A 13,961-nucleotide genomic window follows, 5' to 3' on the forward strand; every position below is an offset into this window, starting at 1 on the left:
CTACTACCACCTGCTTACCCTCAGTACCATTGTACCATTATGCAGCCAAAGGAAAGACATAAAAGAAATCTTTCTCTTCCAAAAAAAACTCCCTCATGTTCCCAAACTGTCTCATATTGCAATTATAAACCATCAAACAAGCAGGAGACACAGAGAATTTAGTGCATTTTAAGTTAGGGAAAGCACTAAGCTCATGTAAAACATGTATTTGCAATTACAGTGATGATGAAGAGAGAATTTACCTCTGCGTTTGGGGTGCAGGACCGCCTGATGAACCTGGCATCATTACCAAAGGTGCGAGCATCAACGCACATCTCAACGCCATTGAACTTGGAGTAGAACAGCACAAAGGGATATGGCCTGGAGAAGCAACAGAACATCTCAGTCCCAAAATACCCAATTCCCACAGCACTGCTGTTAACAGGTATCCCTCACTTCACTGGAAGCAGAACTTCCATCAGCACTATTGCTCTGGGGGTTATTATTCCAACTATTTAAAAGATCTATTTCAGAGCGTTTGGTCCATAAGCAGAGCATCAAGCTGAGGTGACAGATCTGATTTCCCACTTCTATGGAAGGCACAGCTAACAGGACCCTGTAAGTGAGCACTATCCCACAGAGACACCAGTCTCTCTGTGCCACGATGCTCTCATACCCATCATTTCATAGTACTCTTACTTTTTGAAGAAATGCCCATTGACCTCGAATTGCTGTCGTAACATAACTTTCCCTCGATACTCAATTATGAGGGTATCTAGTGCCAAGTCTCTTGCTGCCCTCAGGATCTTCCGGTGCTTCTGAACCCGAGTCACCCTTCCCAGCTGCAGCTGTAACAAAAACCAGAGCAAAAGAGGAAAATTTGAACCAAAGGTCTCTAACTCATGAAGAATATTTTACCTTCATAAAAAGAAAAAATATTGTAATAGCAACACACAGAAACTCTACCAGGTGAATATGTTGTTTATTTCGTAACAATTTAGTAATTACCAATAACCTTGATAATATTTATCAGAAGCAAACAGTATTTATTCCTTTCCTTCAACAATAGTCTGTCAAATCTATTAGACCGAGTATTTCAGTCTTGCAGCTAGGAGGCATAACCAGACCTATCACTTGCTACTAACTGGGAATTGCTTTGCAATTATGGCCACTTTCACAGCCAGAATAATTCAGATCTTCCCTAAATTGTGGGTTGTCACACATTCAGAGGAAAAAAATGCAAGCTTTTCCTTCTGCAGAGGATGGTAAAGTCCAGCAAACAGGCCAAAGACTTAAGCTGGCAATTTCCATCTCCATCCAGAAACTTCTCTACATATCTCTGCTCAGCTAGTGCTGTTGATTTTAATTTTTTTTTAACATGAGGAACGAAATTTTTAATGAAGTAGTGACAGTTCATTAAAACATTTGTTAAAATCTACAGCTCTATTACAATTGATTTTCAAAACATGTCTTGACAGCACGAAACCACAACATTCTTTAAGTACAGACATTCATATATGACATATTTTATGGAATGATGGAAGGGATATTATAAGCACTAGGGTATAAGAAAGACTTATTCCATAAAAATAAAATACTTTTCTTACTTAACAGATGAAAGCTCTCTGTAAGTAAAGATTATGTGAAGATGACTGGCTGCCTCACCACCACTGCTGTGCCTGTTCCTTCCTAAGCATTCTACTCACTGCTCATAAGGGCCCAGTTTTGATACTTTTCCAGAGTGGATTGAAGCATAAGTGTTCTGACTTCGGTAATAATGACAATCATGTATCTAAATTAGGAGTAAACCACAAAATTTTACTGAAAGCAAGTTCCCAACTTTTCCTGAGAGAACTCTCATTAGAAACAGCTATGGAGCACTGCTGAAATGGATAAAAATCAGTTTAGGGGGATCAGCCTGAATAATGACAGAACACAAGACGTTCTAACCTTGTGTAAATGAAAAGTTAATGTCTTAAGGCAGCACTCAGCACTGGGAACCCAGCAAAACCCTTGTACTGCACACATGAAAATACTGAACCACAGGTCTTCTAAACCCTTTTTTCTGACTGGGATCTTCTATCTCCTCTGTTTAAAACAGAATTACTTTTGTTGTTTCTATAAGACATTATACTGCAGATCTTGTAAGATGTATTTGTTGACTTCTCTCATTCAGATTCAGGATAAAGATAGCTTTATAAAAATATTAATTTGAAACCTATTCAGATGGGAGTAATGGTCCAGAGCGCCTCTTGAGATACAATCCAGTGTCACATATGTCTATTGGGTTTATCTGTCTTATATCACTTTCTCTGCCAGCAATTGGGAAAACCTGGATATATGTAGTGGAGACTGTGAAGAGCCTTGCAGGGTGTTCATCTCCTCAGATCTTGGGTCCTGACAGAAGCTCACAGAGGATTCCCTAAGTCCACAGAAATATGTTATTTTCAGACTAAGAAGCCACACTGTTGGACCTGATTTCTGATCAACAAACCCACGATATGAGTGAGCTGTAGGATGAGACTGTTTACACTACACGGAGTAGTGGCTAAATTACTTTTAGCACTTTGTACTATCCAACTGTGGCAACAAGGAATAAATAAATGGGACTGGATTTCCTAGTGTATGACAGGAGATAAGAAGAAAGTACCTGAAACTATTAGATTAATTAGAACCCAGTGTGTCTCCAGTTGAATAATTCTTTTTCTATACTATCACTGATTTGTTTTTATACCTTCTCACCTAAGCTGGCCCTACACAGGAGGGTTGGACCAGATGACTTTCAGTGGTTCCTCCCAACCTAAACTGTTCTACTACCCTAAGAGTATAACGAGATAATATCTTTCAGAAGTTAATGTCTGGTAGCCTTCACTCTCACCTTTGCCCCATGACTGACTTGTATTACTCTTCACCTCGTGCCAGAAAACAGCTTGGAGAATACAGGTGGGATAAGGTGGGGTGGTCATAGGAGGAGAAAGTCCGTGCAGGAAAGAGAAACTCTGCATCTGTGTAACTTATTTATCTGAGTTTGGTGAAACAGGAATGATCTCACAGCTCTTCTGGTAAGACAGATCAGCTTGTTTTCTTTCTCTGAATTTAGAAATATGAAGCAGATTAGCTGCCATGCTTTCATGTGTGAAAAGAACAAATGATTTTATTCATGTCACAGGCTAGGGACTGCTGACTGCTAATCAGCCAAAACTGTTCTGATATGTTTGCAGAGCAACATCTGCATAATACTCAGTGGCTTTATTTTATAAAGGCCCTTTTGCTCTTCACTTCAGAATGTGAAATCAGTCAGGGTTTGAGCTCAAGTCAGCAATTATCAGAGGCAGCAAAGGGCAAATACTAACCCTGGGTTTGGTTTGGCAACAACAGTCAGGAAAGTGATTCACAGCTTTCAGTTTGTCGAGCAACTGGCAGTAGCCAGGACTAAGATGATTTTATTCATAACACTAAACAGCTTCATATTTTCACAACCTTCCCTTTGCATCATGAGGACAGCTGAGAACTGGTTTATCATAAAATCACAGAATTATTTAGGTTAGAAAAGCCCTCTAAGATCGAGTTCAACTGTTAACCCACCACTGTCCAGTCCATTACTAACCCATATCCCGCAGTGCCACATCCACGTGCCACATCTTTTAAATACCACTAGGAATACTGACTCCACCACTTCCCCAGGCAGCCTATTCCAGTCTGGTAAACCTTCTGGTAAAAAAAAAAAATTCCAAGGAGGCCTTGCAGGCCCTGTGCCTGCTTTCCAATATCTAATGTAAACCTCCCCTGGTGCAACTTCAGACCATCGCCTCTTGTCTTACACAAAATATTCCAATGAACAAAATCCCATATCCTCCATGTATAACTCTTAACCCATCCTTCCCTACTCTTCCTAATTTGAGAAAGCTTTTAGGTCACATCTCAATCTCCTTTAAGTATATACTTGCAAAACTGTTGACCAAAGTCAAATGACTCTCTGAACTATTAAGAGTATGCAGGGCATAATAAAACATTATTTTTATTCCTTTCTCCTCTCTCCAGAGTCTTCATGGCCAAAGAGAGCAGCAACAATGCTTCTACACAGGTGGCTAATGTATATTTGCACAGCCTCCTGATTTTTTTCTAGCTCAAAGTACCTATTTTCCCTTATCTCACAGAAAAGCTATTTTTGTGTTCAGTAATGATACCTAGTTAATAGACAACTGATGCAAACCAAGAAGCCTTCTCAGTTTGCCTACCACAGGTGAGACAAATGGGTAAAACAGAACTAGAACGCAGTGCATGAGAGCACGTGCTCCACACCTATGCAGGTGCCCTCCTCACAACACTCCACAGCCACTCCTGAGCACAGACAGCAGGACTTAGGAGCTGACAAGCAGCAACCCAGGACAGCCACCTCTTTTTTTCTCAGCATCCAAGAGAAATTACAAAGTCCCCTGACACCTTCCCAGCATGTGCAATGAGAAGTACCTACCAAGAGCTTGTTTACAGTAACTACAGCTCACTAACAAGTTTTGCAAGTTTCAACTTTTTTGTTTCTTTGTATCACATTTGGAGTCTTCTGATTTGGAATTCTAGCCACATTTTCCTATGGGAAAACCTATGTCTGTACTGGGAAGGGAGAGGCTGAAAGAGCATGGCAAGAACAAGCACATTTATGTATGGTATCTTTTACAGTCTTGTGTTGTGCTGTACACACATCAAGAAACACAGCATGTGTTTTATTACTTATTTCAGGACTTTTCCTGAAACCCATGCGAGGCAGACAGAATTGGTTACATTTAGTCTCAAAAAATATTAAGATTTCTAGAGAAGTAGAACTTTTTCCTATCTGCATTTCCTGCTTTCTTTAGAAAGGCTATCAAGAAGTGTTTCTCCACCCCCCACCCCCCCAAGAAATCTTATTTATTGCAGAACTAGAGGAAAGAATGGAAGAAAGTTTGGTCCAAAGTCCTCTTTCTGCACTCTCCCTTACTGGCAATGTCTGTGCTCTGCCTGAAGTGCTTCACCTGCATGAAAGCAGAGGGAAAGGTAGGAGGGAGCACATGAACTTCACTGAATGAGTCAGCTGATATAAACAAGAATGATTCAAGCACAAACATATACCTGACATTCAGGTTTCTGACTTTGCTCCCTTTACACAGAAGAAATGCCCCACTTCTCTTTTGAAGTCCACCCTTTCAGATGCAACTATCTCCATTCTTCTGTACAAGGAAGGCCCAGAAAAGCCTAAACTGGGTAGGAAGGCTGTGCTTTGTTCAGTATGAACAAGATGAAAAAGATGAAAAAACAGCTAACAAGAGTATGAATGGGGAAGACATATACCACACAAACACATAGTTTTCCTGTTTCTGCTTGTTTACATGCACTCCATAAAGATGGCAAGACACCAACCACTGCTCATCACTGGAAAGTTAGGGAGAGACCAGCTTCCTAAAATCAGTTGTAGTTGTACAGTAATTGGAAGTTACAAGAGTCCAAATAATCCAAAATACTGAAATAATGTGGAAAGTTTCTTTAAAATAGCCTCCCAAACAACATGAGTCAAGAAATAAAAAATAAATAAAGGGGACTGGAAAACTCAGGTGGAAAGCAGGAAATTTCCTATCTCCAGCAAGTGACAGATCTGGTCTGTCACAGACCGTTCAGTGACTGAAGTATTTATGGTAAAATACCAGTTAACCACATTACAGAAACGTGCAAAATATCCCCAGCTTAGCAACCCTGATTTGGTCTAATGCAAAGAGACCAAATGTACTGTACTGGCATAACTTCTGATTTACTGTGTATCAAACCCATGCCTGCTGGTCTGAGCTGCAATGCTGCTCACCCATGCCCTGACCTACTCCACCTCTGTGCTGCTTGTCCTTACCTGCATCTGGGACCCAATAACAGTGTTATTGCAGGCCAGCTCTGTTTTGTTGATTGTGTCCAGCATAGCAGTTTTGCCCACATAGTCTTTATTAGAGTTGAGGTGACGCTCCAGCAGGTTCTGCACATCAGCACTGTACTGGTTCGTGAAGGCTTCCTCGTACTGGTCCGTCCAGAGGCGGATCCGATTCTCCCACCCTTCAGCTGTGTTTTCATCCAAGGCATGTGCTTCAGAAGGGGAATTCTGCACCAAACAGCAAAGAATGAATGGATAGTACACAGCAGGAAAATCTGTCCACAGTGCTCCAAGCACATGAATAAGCTACAAAAAAAGGCAAATCAGTGCCAAGCTATGTAAGTGTTGGTTATGAGGACACATTCTTCAGCATCTGCACCCTCCAGAACACTGTACAACAGTGTCACTCAGAAATCTACTGAGATTTCTGTGCAGAACTAAGACCTCTTGAAAGTTGGTACTTGGCACTGCTATAAAAAATAAAACTAGGCTAGTACATGGCCAGAAAAAAAATTTAAGCCACTTTGGAAAAATAATTAAGTACATTAAAAAAGCAAACGCACAGAACAGACAAAGGCAAATAAATCTCATGTAGGCTTGTCCTACAGTCAACCCACTCACAGCTAACACAATGCTCAATGATGTTGACTGCATCTCAATCTTTGCAGTGACTGATCCAAAAATAGTCCTGAACCTTCCAGCTAAATGGTCACCAGAGTTTCAAGAAACTGAATGTAGAGCATAAGCTAATACCACAGGGTTAAAACTGCAAGTCCTAAGCAGAGTAAAGAAGAGAGGGCAAAATCAGGTAATCCGTTTAGACTGTCTTGTAAAGGAGGGGAAAACAGAAGCTGGAAGAAAGAAAAAGACTTAAGCTTCATTCTTTACTTGGCAGTAGTTGAAGTAGTTCAACAAATACTCCAGAGCTCAGCAACTCAATTGGCTTCATAAAGCACTGAGACACATATGACACTGAGGTCTTAGTAACAAGGACGACTGAAGAGCAATCATTATTTTAATAATATATATTAAAACCAGTAAGAGTTGCCATGCATTTTTACCCTCTCAAGTCACTTGCATACTATGGAGGTGGTGCATAGGGACACCACAGTACTGTCCTTTTTTCTCTGAGCCACCTGCTAGAAGCCACTGCCAGCTGCAGGACTGGGGTGAGGTGGAACTGAGCAAACCTTAAGGCACCTCTTGTGTGTCTAGAAACAAACGCATCTCACAAATCAAGTCTACTTTTTTTTGTCAAATAACCTTCCTATTCAATGGCCACACCTACCACTATTGCAGGAAGTCAGAGATAAATATATTGTCCCAGCCATTCCTAGTAAGAGGATGTGGAGAGAAACAAGGCAGCACTACTAGGGACTCCCAATATTAAACCTGTGAACTACTTTGATGTCCAAGCTTGAAATAGCTTTGATGCAATCAAACAATAACTGCCCTCACAGAAGAGCAGCCACAACCAGTTCTACATCCCTTCCATCAAACACCCCACTCCCAAGTGCCATGAATCAATCACCTCTCGGAACTGGATTGCATTATCTGACTGGAAGCTATCAGAAGCAAATGGAAGGTTCAAGGGGCAATTCCTGTGATACCCTTTTGAATAGGCTCCTTGTGGCGCACCGTAAGGTTTGAGTTTATTACAAGGCTGGCCCCACAATCAGAAATTCCCCAGGCAAACCAAAAGAGGGACAAAATAAAGGGGAAAAAACCCCACCACCAACACAGAGGGTTGTCATTTCTACTCACCTTCATCCTCAGAGACTTTCGTGAGCCCTCTCGAAAAGCCTGTCCCCCAGACAAGGAGAGAGAGAAAAAAAAAACAAAGTATTTTATAAATTTCCTAAGAATTAGGATCCCAGAACCACACTAAATCTTACTCCAATCCTTAATAAAAATTGCAAGAATTACAGGAAAACCTACACAAGAAACAATGGACCTGAACAAAAAGAGACTCTGCAATGCAAATCCAGTGGAAACTGCTGAAAAGCTTGATGGCCAGGATTTCTGAACTAAAAAAGCCTGCCTCACGCTTAGTAAAAATGCCAAGATCAAAACCAAAACTGCCCCAACCTCACTTGCTTTGATACAAGAACAGTCTAGCAACAGAATCAAGGTGGTTCACAACAACAAAATACCCCCTCCAGACCGCACATAGCTCCTGCCCCCAGCATTTTATTTAATCAGTGCCTACTAGAAGAACTTCAAGGGAAACCTAACCTGTGGAAAATCATGGTAAAGCTGGCAGATGATGGGAAAGAACCAGCTGCTCACACACTTGCATTCCAATATAAGCAATTCAAAATTATTTCAGTCCCCAGATCCTCATAAACAAGACAGTAAAGTCATCCCTCAACAAATGTTCATCACTACCTACATAGTTTTCCACACAGGCACTATCTCTATCCCCAAAGAACAGTGCCAAGAAGCTCTGCAGCCCAAATTCCTCAACAAAGCCTGCTAAAAAATACCATGCTCCCTTCATTTTTCATTCTATTCATAGACTGACCCTTTCCCACAAACAGCCAGACTCCAAAAGTTACTTCCCCAAATCCTAATACAGCAAAAGGAAAAAATATGTAATTGAGTCCAAGTACTGAGCATGAATGGACAGCATTGGGAAATAAGGGTGGAGTTCCAGCAAGGTAATTTTTAAACCAACAGCCACGTACTCGAGCAGGTCACAAATACAAGGCATCCCATTATTACACCCGAAAGAGCAATTCTTGACAGAACAAAAATTTCTTGTCTGCTGCCAGCCTGTCAACCTGCTCCTAACAACACTGCACAGCATTTGGTAAGAACTGCAGCAACCTTGTCTCTCTCCACTTACCTTGATCTTTTTGGCCTTTGGAGCAGCACGAGCCTTTTCTGTACTCCTCTTCCTCTTCTTGGGTTTGCTCCTGCGGACGCGGTTGACGGTCAGCGTGATGCTGGTCGGCGTGTGCTGCGTGGCCGTGTACAGCACTGTGGAGGGAGAGAGTTCTTCATCCCAGCTCTCAGTGGCACTGCTGTCCCCACCTAGAGAGACAAGTGCTTCATGAGAAACAGCTTCTCATTCCTGAGAGCACAGCTTACCCTTCTGTCTGTTTTCAGCAAGACAACTTGCTGCCCCTGCATAGCTCTTCCCTGAGAGAATTACAACACCTCTGTTTTCCCACCCAAACTGGGAACAGGTGTTCCAAACTTCTGATATGTCACAGAACAGCACTGATGAAAATTCTCCTTTTCTGTTCACAAGATAATCTGATTTTCCCTAGAGCTAACTGAGGTGAAGCGTAAGGAGAGGAGAAAATCCCGGTGGTTGGGAGGCAAAGAACATTAGCTGGCACTATTCACAGTTAGATGATTACAACATCCAAAAGACAAAGGTCTTGAAGAAAGAAAATACAAGTCAGTGTTATCAGAATTATAACCTCAAACTCACCTGACACGTTGTCCTGCTTCCGGTGGCGGAGTCTGATCACCTTCCCCCTGCTCATTCCTCTGCCAAAGGAGAATGCACAATTGAAGCTGGTTTGTAGGAGTAAAGTCACTTGAAATTCAACAGGATGTCACAAGATGCGTGCCCTCAGTGGGGCCCAGGATGATAAGAACATCGATTTAACATCCTCATCTCCACTCCTGGTGCCACCAACACTTGTCAGGCTGACAACGCAAAGGAGGAGGGTCAATACTGGGTAAAGCACTGGAAAGAATGCTCCAGTTAGCAAAAGGAAGTCTGTCCCACAGCCCAAAGGTGACACGGTTCAGTATGAGCAGTCAAGACAAGGAGCAGCCCAGATCTGCACTGCACCAAAGCTTACCTGCACTTTTCACACTTGAGGAGGAAACCATCCTGGGAGACGCTGCAGTGGCACCAAGTGGGAATTGATTCTCCTTCTGAGGAGCTCTCACTATCCCCGGAGTTTTCCTCATCAGGTGAGTGCAGGCCATTCAGTTCTGCACGAGGTATAATGGTCTGGACAGGAGGAGAGGCTGGCGGCGTTGGAGGAGGAGGGGCTCCATAATTATGATCCTGAAAATGAGTATTTGCAGTACTACTTTTAATGTGAAGATATGATGCCTAGAAACTGAAGTCCCAAATCCACAGTTCCCAAGTTAATATTTAACTGGTGTAAAACAATAGCCTGAATTCCTCAACCTACCAAGAAGGTACAGTAATAGCCCAGAAACATGTAAATTATTTCCTTCAGCACCAATGAATTAAACTCAAAACCTATGAAAACAACCAGGCTATTTCGACATTAACTGTTGTACTGCTAATAATCTGAGATGACATAAGTGTTTAAACAGTGGAACCAGCTGCCCTGAGATGCAGAGTTTCTGTCTGTTGAGATATTCAAAACTCAACTGGATATGGTCTTGAGCAACCTGCTCAGGCAGAGTCAGCTTGAACAAGGAGGTTGGATTATGTGATCTCCAGAGGCCCCTTCCAGCCTCAATGATTCTGTGACACCCTGTTCATCCCACAGCTTCAAGCCATGCTCCCACTCCCATGCTCCTGACAGCTCCTTGATTCTCGTTGTTTAAAAAGTTACCACTGTGAAAATCTGCGCAGTTGGAACAAGTATAAATAGTGCACAATAAACCAAATGAGGCATAAAATTACCACCAGGAAAATACTATATATTCATTTTTATTCACACTTCATTCATTTGTTTCATTCAGTTAAAAATCTATCACCTAGAACACTAATAAAGTTTGCTGTAAAGTATGCAAGACTTCACAAACAATAAATATAGAAATAAAAAATGTATGGCAGAACTCAGCTCTAACTTAGTGTTTCCTAAGAAATAAGTCAAAATTCCTAAGGCTTAATAGGCAAAGAACTATGGAACAAGGAGAAAAGAGTAAAAGCAGACAGTAAAGAGCTGATTCACTGCAGAGAGAGTACTCACTGCGTAAGGCAGCCCGCGATAGCTGTGTTTCTGGGTGGCCCCATAGCCGTGGCTGGAGTACACATTCTTCTCACTGACAGCTGGACTAGCTTCCACAGACTCTGGGCTGCAGAAAGTGCCAGAAGTAAAACCCATCAATACAACATCATTTTTTAAGTGCCAGTATTTCACTGCTCTTTTCTATTGAACACATGAGCTCAAAATGAAGAAACTTCATGAAATCGAGGTGGTGTCATGCGTTTCACCAAGCATCATGTGTGCAGAAGCTGTACAGGATGAACCTGCTTTCAGAGGGAAGGAACTGAGTAAGGGCCACCCTATATAGCTCATTAAACTAGGTCTCAGTCTGGGAAGTTAAAAAGGTAATTAGCATGTAAGAAGCTCAGTTTCCTTATTGTTGAGGAAATTGGGTCTAGTTCAGCATTCACATCTGAACCCAGCTAGCCTAATCTCAAAGCCACTGAACAGTACTGCCATTTTATCTCTGCAACAGCTTATTTCAACTGCAGCTAAGCAGCTTTCCTGCACCTGCACTTGTTTCTCTCTCCCTCAGATACCAATTGTTACTGAGTCCAACATCCTGTGATAAAGCCTGCATGAAAACTGCAGCTATCCTGACAGCAACTACCAGGAACTGGAGATTCCTGTTACAAAGAGACAACAAAATCCATGTCCTGGACAGACAGTGGCCACAGACAGATCAGATTCACCCTGTGCTTTCTATACAGCAGCCTGCAATGAGCAGAACAGGAAATCTGCTGCTAAGGTACAATGCACTCTTCCACCACAGGGTGGTGAAAAAAAACAGCTAAAAATCAAAGGTATATCCTCAGCAGAAAGCTGCAGAAAACCTACTCAGAGAAGGGACAGCTGCAATTCAATGCAGGGGATATTAGATAATGAGGCTACAGACAGAACACCAGCAAGGAAACATGCTGTCTTCTGTTACAAGTAGAAGATACAAGTCAGATAACCTCTGCACAGATCAGAAGTAGGGCCTGTATCAGAGTATGGCAAAATATTACTGAACCATGTCTGCAGATGGAATCTTCATCAAAATTACAGCATGGAGCTGAGCAAGCAGGGAAGAAAAGTATAGAAAAGGAAAACTTTACCTTGGACCTCTGCTGCTCTGGTGAGATCTCACAGGACTCTCAGTGGGTCCTACATAGTCAGCATGAATCAGGCACCATCAAACAATGGCCAGCAATCACACGTGGGGCAGTGCTTAGGCACCCAAGAAGAGTAACCCCTTGCCCTTTGGACTTCCTATTAGCTCTTGAAATCTCTGCTGCCCTGAAGTTTGCCCCACCCTGCCACTCAACCTCATCTATTCTCCAAGGCACCAGCCCCTGAGCTTCTGGCTTATTCTGGAGTAAGGTGGATCTGTCTTTGCAACATAAAGGAGCAGTAATTTATTGTACAAAGAACGGCAGAACGTAGAAGACATTTCACCTATGCAAACAACACCTCTGGAGCTCAGGATTTAAGTGCATGACATGATAAATTCAGTTGGTTTTCAATGTGACTACAGCCAGCAAAACTGTCAGAAGCAGAAGATATAGATGATCTCTCTCAAAGGATGTACTTCTTAACAAAAGGTACCATATGTAGAGCTTGCCACATAATCCAGCCTTTGCAACAATCCTTTAGGACTTTCAGATTGGTACAGTGTCAAATCCATTCAGGTTTAATAACCCTTTCAGAAATATTTCAGTATTAGAAGGAAAAGAGCCTAAACAGTCTAAACAGCAGATATGTCCTCTGTCCAAGTCACCCACATTCCTAACAACAGTCAGACTGGAATACCAGCAATGCTGCCGCAAGCATTAGCAATAAAACTTCAGAATTGTTGGTGCAACGGTGTCCAGGGGCAACAACGCTGGGGCCCATGCTTCCTCAGCAGCAGCACGCCAAGAAGCTTCCAGACCTTCCAATATGCAGTCAGACTAACACAGCAAAACTACTCTGCAGCCTCCATGTCACCCTCAGATGAACACCCTACACCATTTTCACCTCCTCTCTGTATCAGAGAGTGGGGAAGATGCTAAAGCTCAGCCTGTGAAGAGGATCAGCTAGTTTTCCTTTTACCTTCCCCACTGCCTTTGTGATGCACATCTTGGAATCAATTCCTTTTAAGAGGTACAAAGCTCAGGTACCCCAGACTTTATGTATCAAACCAGAGAGTTTCAAAGGCAAAGTAACAGCCTTAACTTTGAAGAGACCCATGAAGGACACTTCAGCATAACAGTGCATCGATGCAAAGCCTGGCGAATGAAGTCCTGGCATTCCCAATTTTTAGAAAACGGACAGAGAAACCAATTCAGAAATCTTCGAACACCTTTTTTCAAAGCACTCCAAGCCTAGCCTCAAGTTAGACCTACAAATTTCTTACAAGGGAGAAAGAAAATGCTTCGCAGAAGGTTTACAGTCAGTCTTTTTGATACTTAAATGCTACAAGGGACACATGCACAGACACATCTGGCTCTTCTCCCTACCACGCTCAGCTTCGAAAGCAAAGCACATGAGCAAACTATTTAGCACTCTTCCTCCTGCCATAAACAGTTTTAAATTCCTGCATGTTGAGTCTTCAAAGTGCTGCTGTGGGAGAAGCAGGGTGACAAGCAATACTAAATGATAGATTTTGAAAAGTGAAGGATCATGTAACCAGCGCAGATGAGTGACTTACTAGATTCTGATTCTCCGTTTAAAAACAACATGTAAAAATGTGGGCTTTAGGATGGAATGAAGCATCACAAAGAGAATGGCTAGAATGGGGCCAGTGCCAAAACAGACAAAAAAGAGCATTAGCAGTCTTGCAGAGAGTACAACGGTGTAATCAAACTCTATGCACAGTCAAATCAGGGCGAGATGGAAGGGAAAAACATGATTCAAACCTTAGCCCACTGCTCTTACAGATCAAAATCAATAGCATCTGGAGTAATTTCTGTTCTACACTGATACAGCTGACATGCAGGTATTTGCACAGTAGATACCTCTAGATAACACATGGGAGAAATCTATCTCCAAAACATCATTTGTAGATTTTTGTGAAGAGATACTACAGTCTGTGTTTCAAAGAAGGATGCAGGCAAGCAGGATGTAGAAGCACACAGAAATAAACTTCAGCCCTCACTCTCATCCCTGACAAAAGCATACTCTAATCCTAGCTGACATCA

At 42.2% G+C, this 13,961-nt stretch overlaps 1 protein-coding gene across 4 annotated transcripts in view; it reads right to left on the reverse strand.

The window, feature by feature from the left end:
• Positions 1-13,961, reverse strand: part of SETD5 (SET domain containing 5) — a 65,441-nt gene that overhangs the window by 24,495 nt on the left and 26,985 nt on the right. For all 4 annotated transcript variants that reach the window (XM_041425534.1, XM_041425535.1, XM_041425537.1 and 1 more), the window contains 8 exons: positions 10,783-10,888; positions 9,688-9,899; positions 9,309-9,367; positions 8,715-8,902; positions 7,631-7,669; positions 5,852-6,094; positions 679-827; positions 243-360 (listed from right to left, as the gene is read on the reverse strand). In XM_041425534.1, coding sequence (XP_041281468.1) covers positions 243-360; positions 679-827; positions 5,852-6,094; positions 7,631-7,669; positions 8,715-8,902; positions 9,309-9,367; positions 9,688-9,899; positions 10,783-10,888 — 1,114 coding nt within the window. The remainder of the gene's footprint in view (positions 1-242; positions 361-678; positions 828-5,851; positions 6,095-7,630; positions 7,670-8,714; positions 8,903-9,308; positions 9,368-9,687; positions 9,900-10,782; positions 10,889-13,961) is intronic.

This window comes from Onychostruthus taczanowskii, unplaced genomic scaffold (genome assembly GCF_017590055.1).
Source record: "Onychostruthus taczanowskii isolate IOZ18803 unplaced genomic scaffold, ASM1759005v1 scaffold9, whole genome shotgun sequence".
Classification (NCBI taxonomy): domain Eukaryota; kingdom Metazoa; phylum Chordata; class Aves; order Passeriformes; family Passeridae; genus Onychostruthus; species Onychostruthus taczanowskii.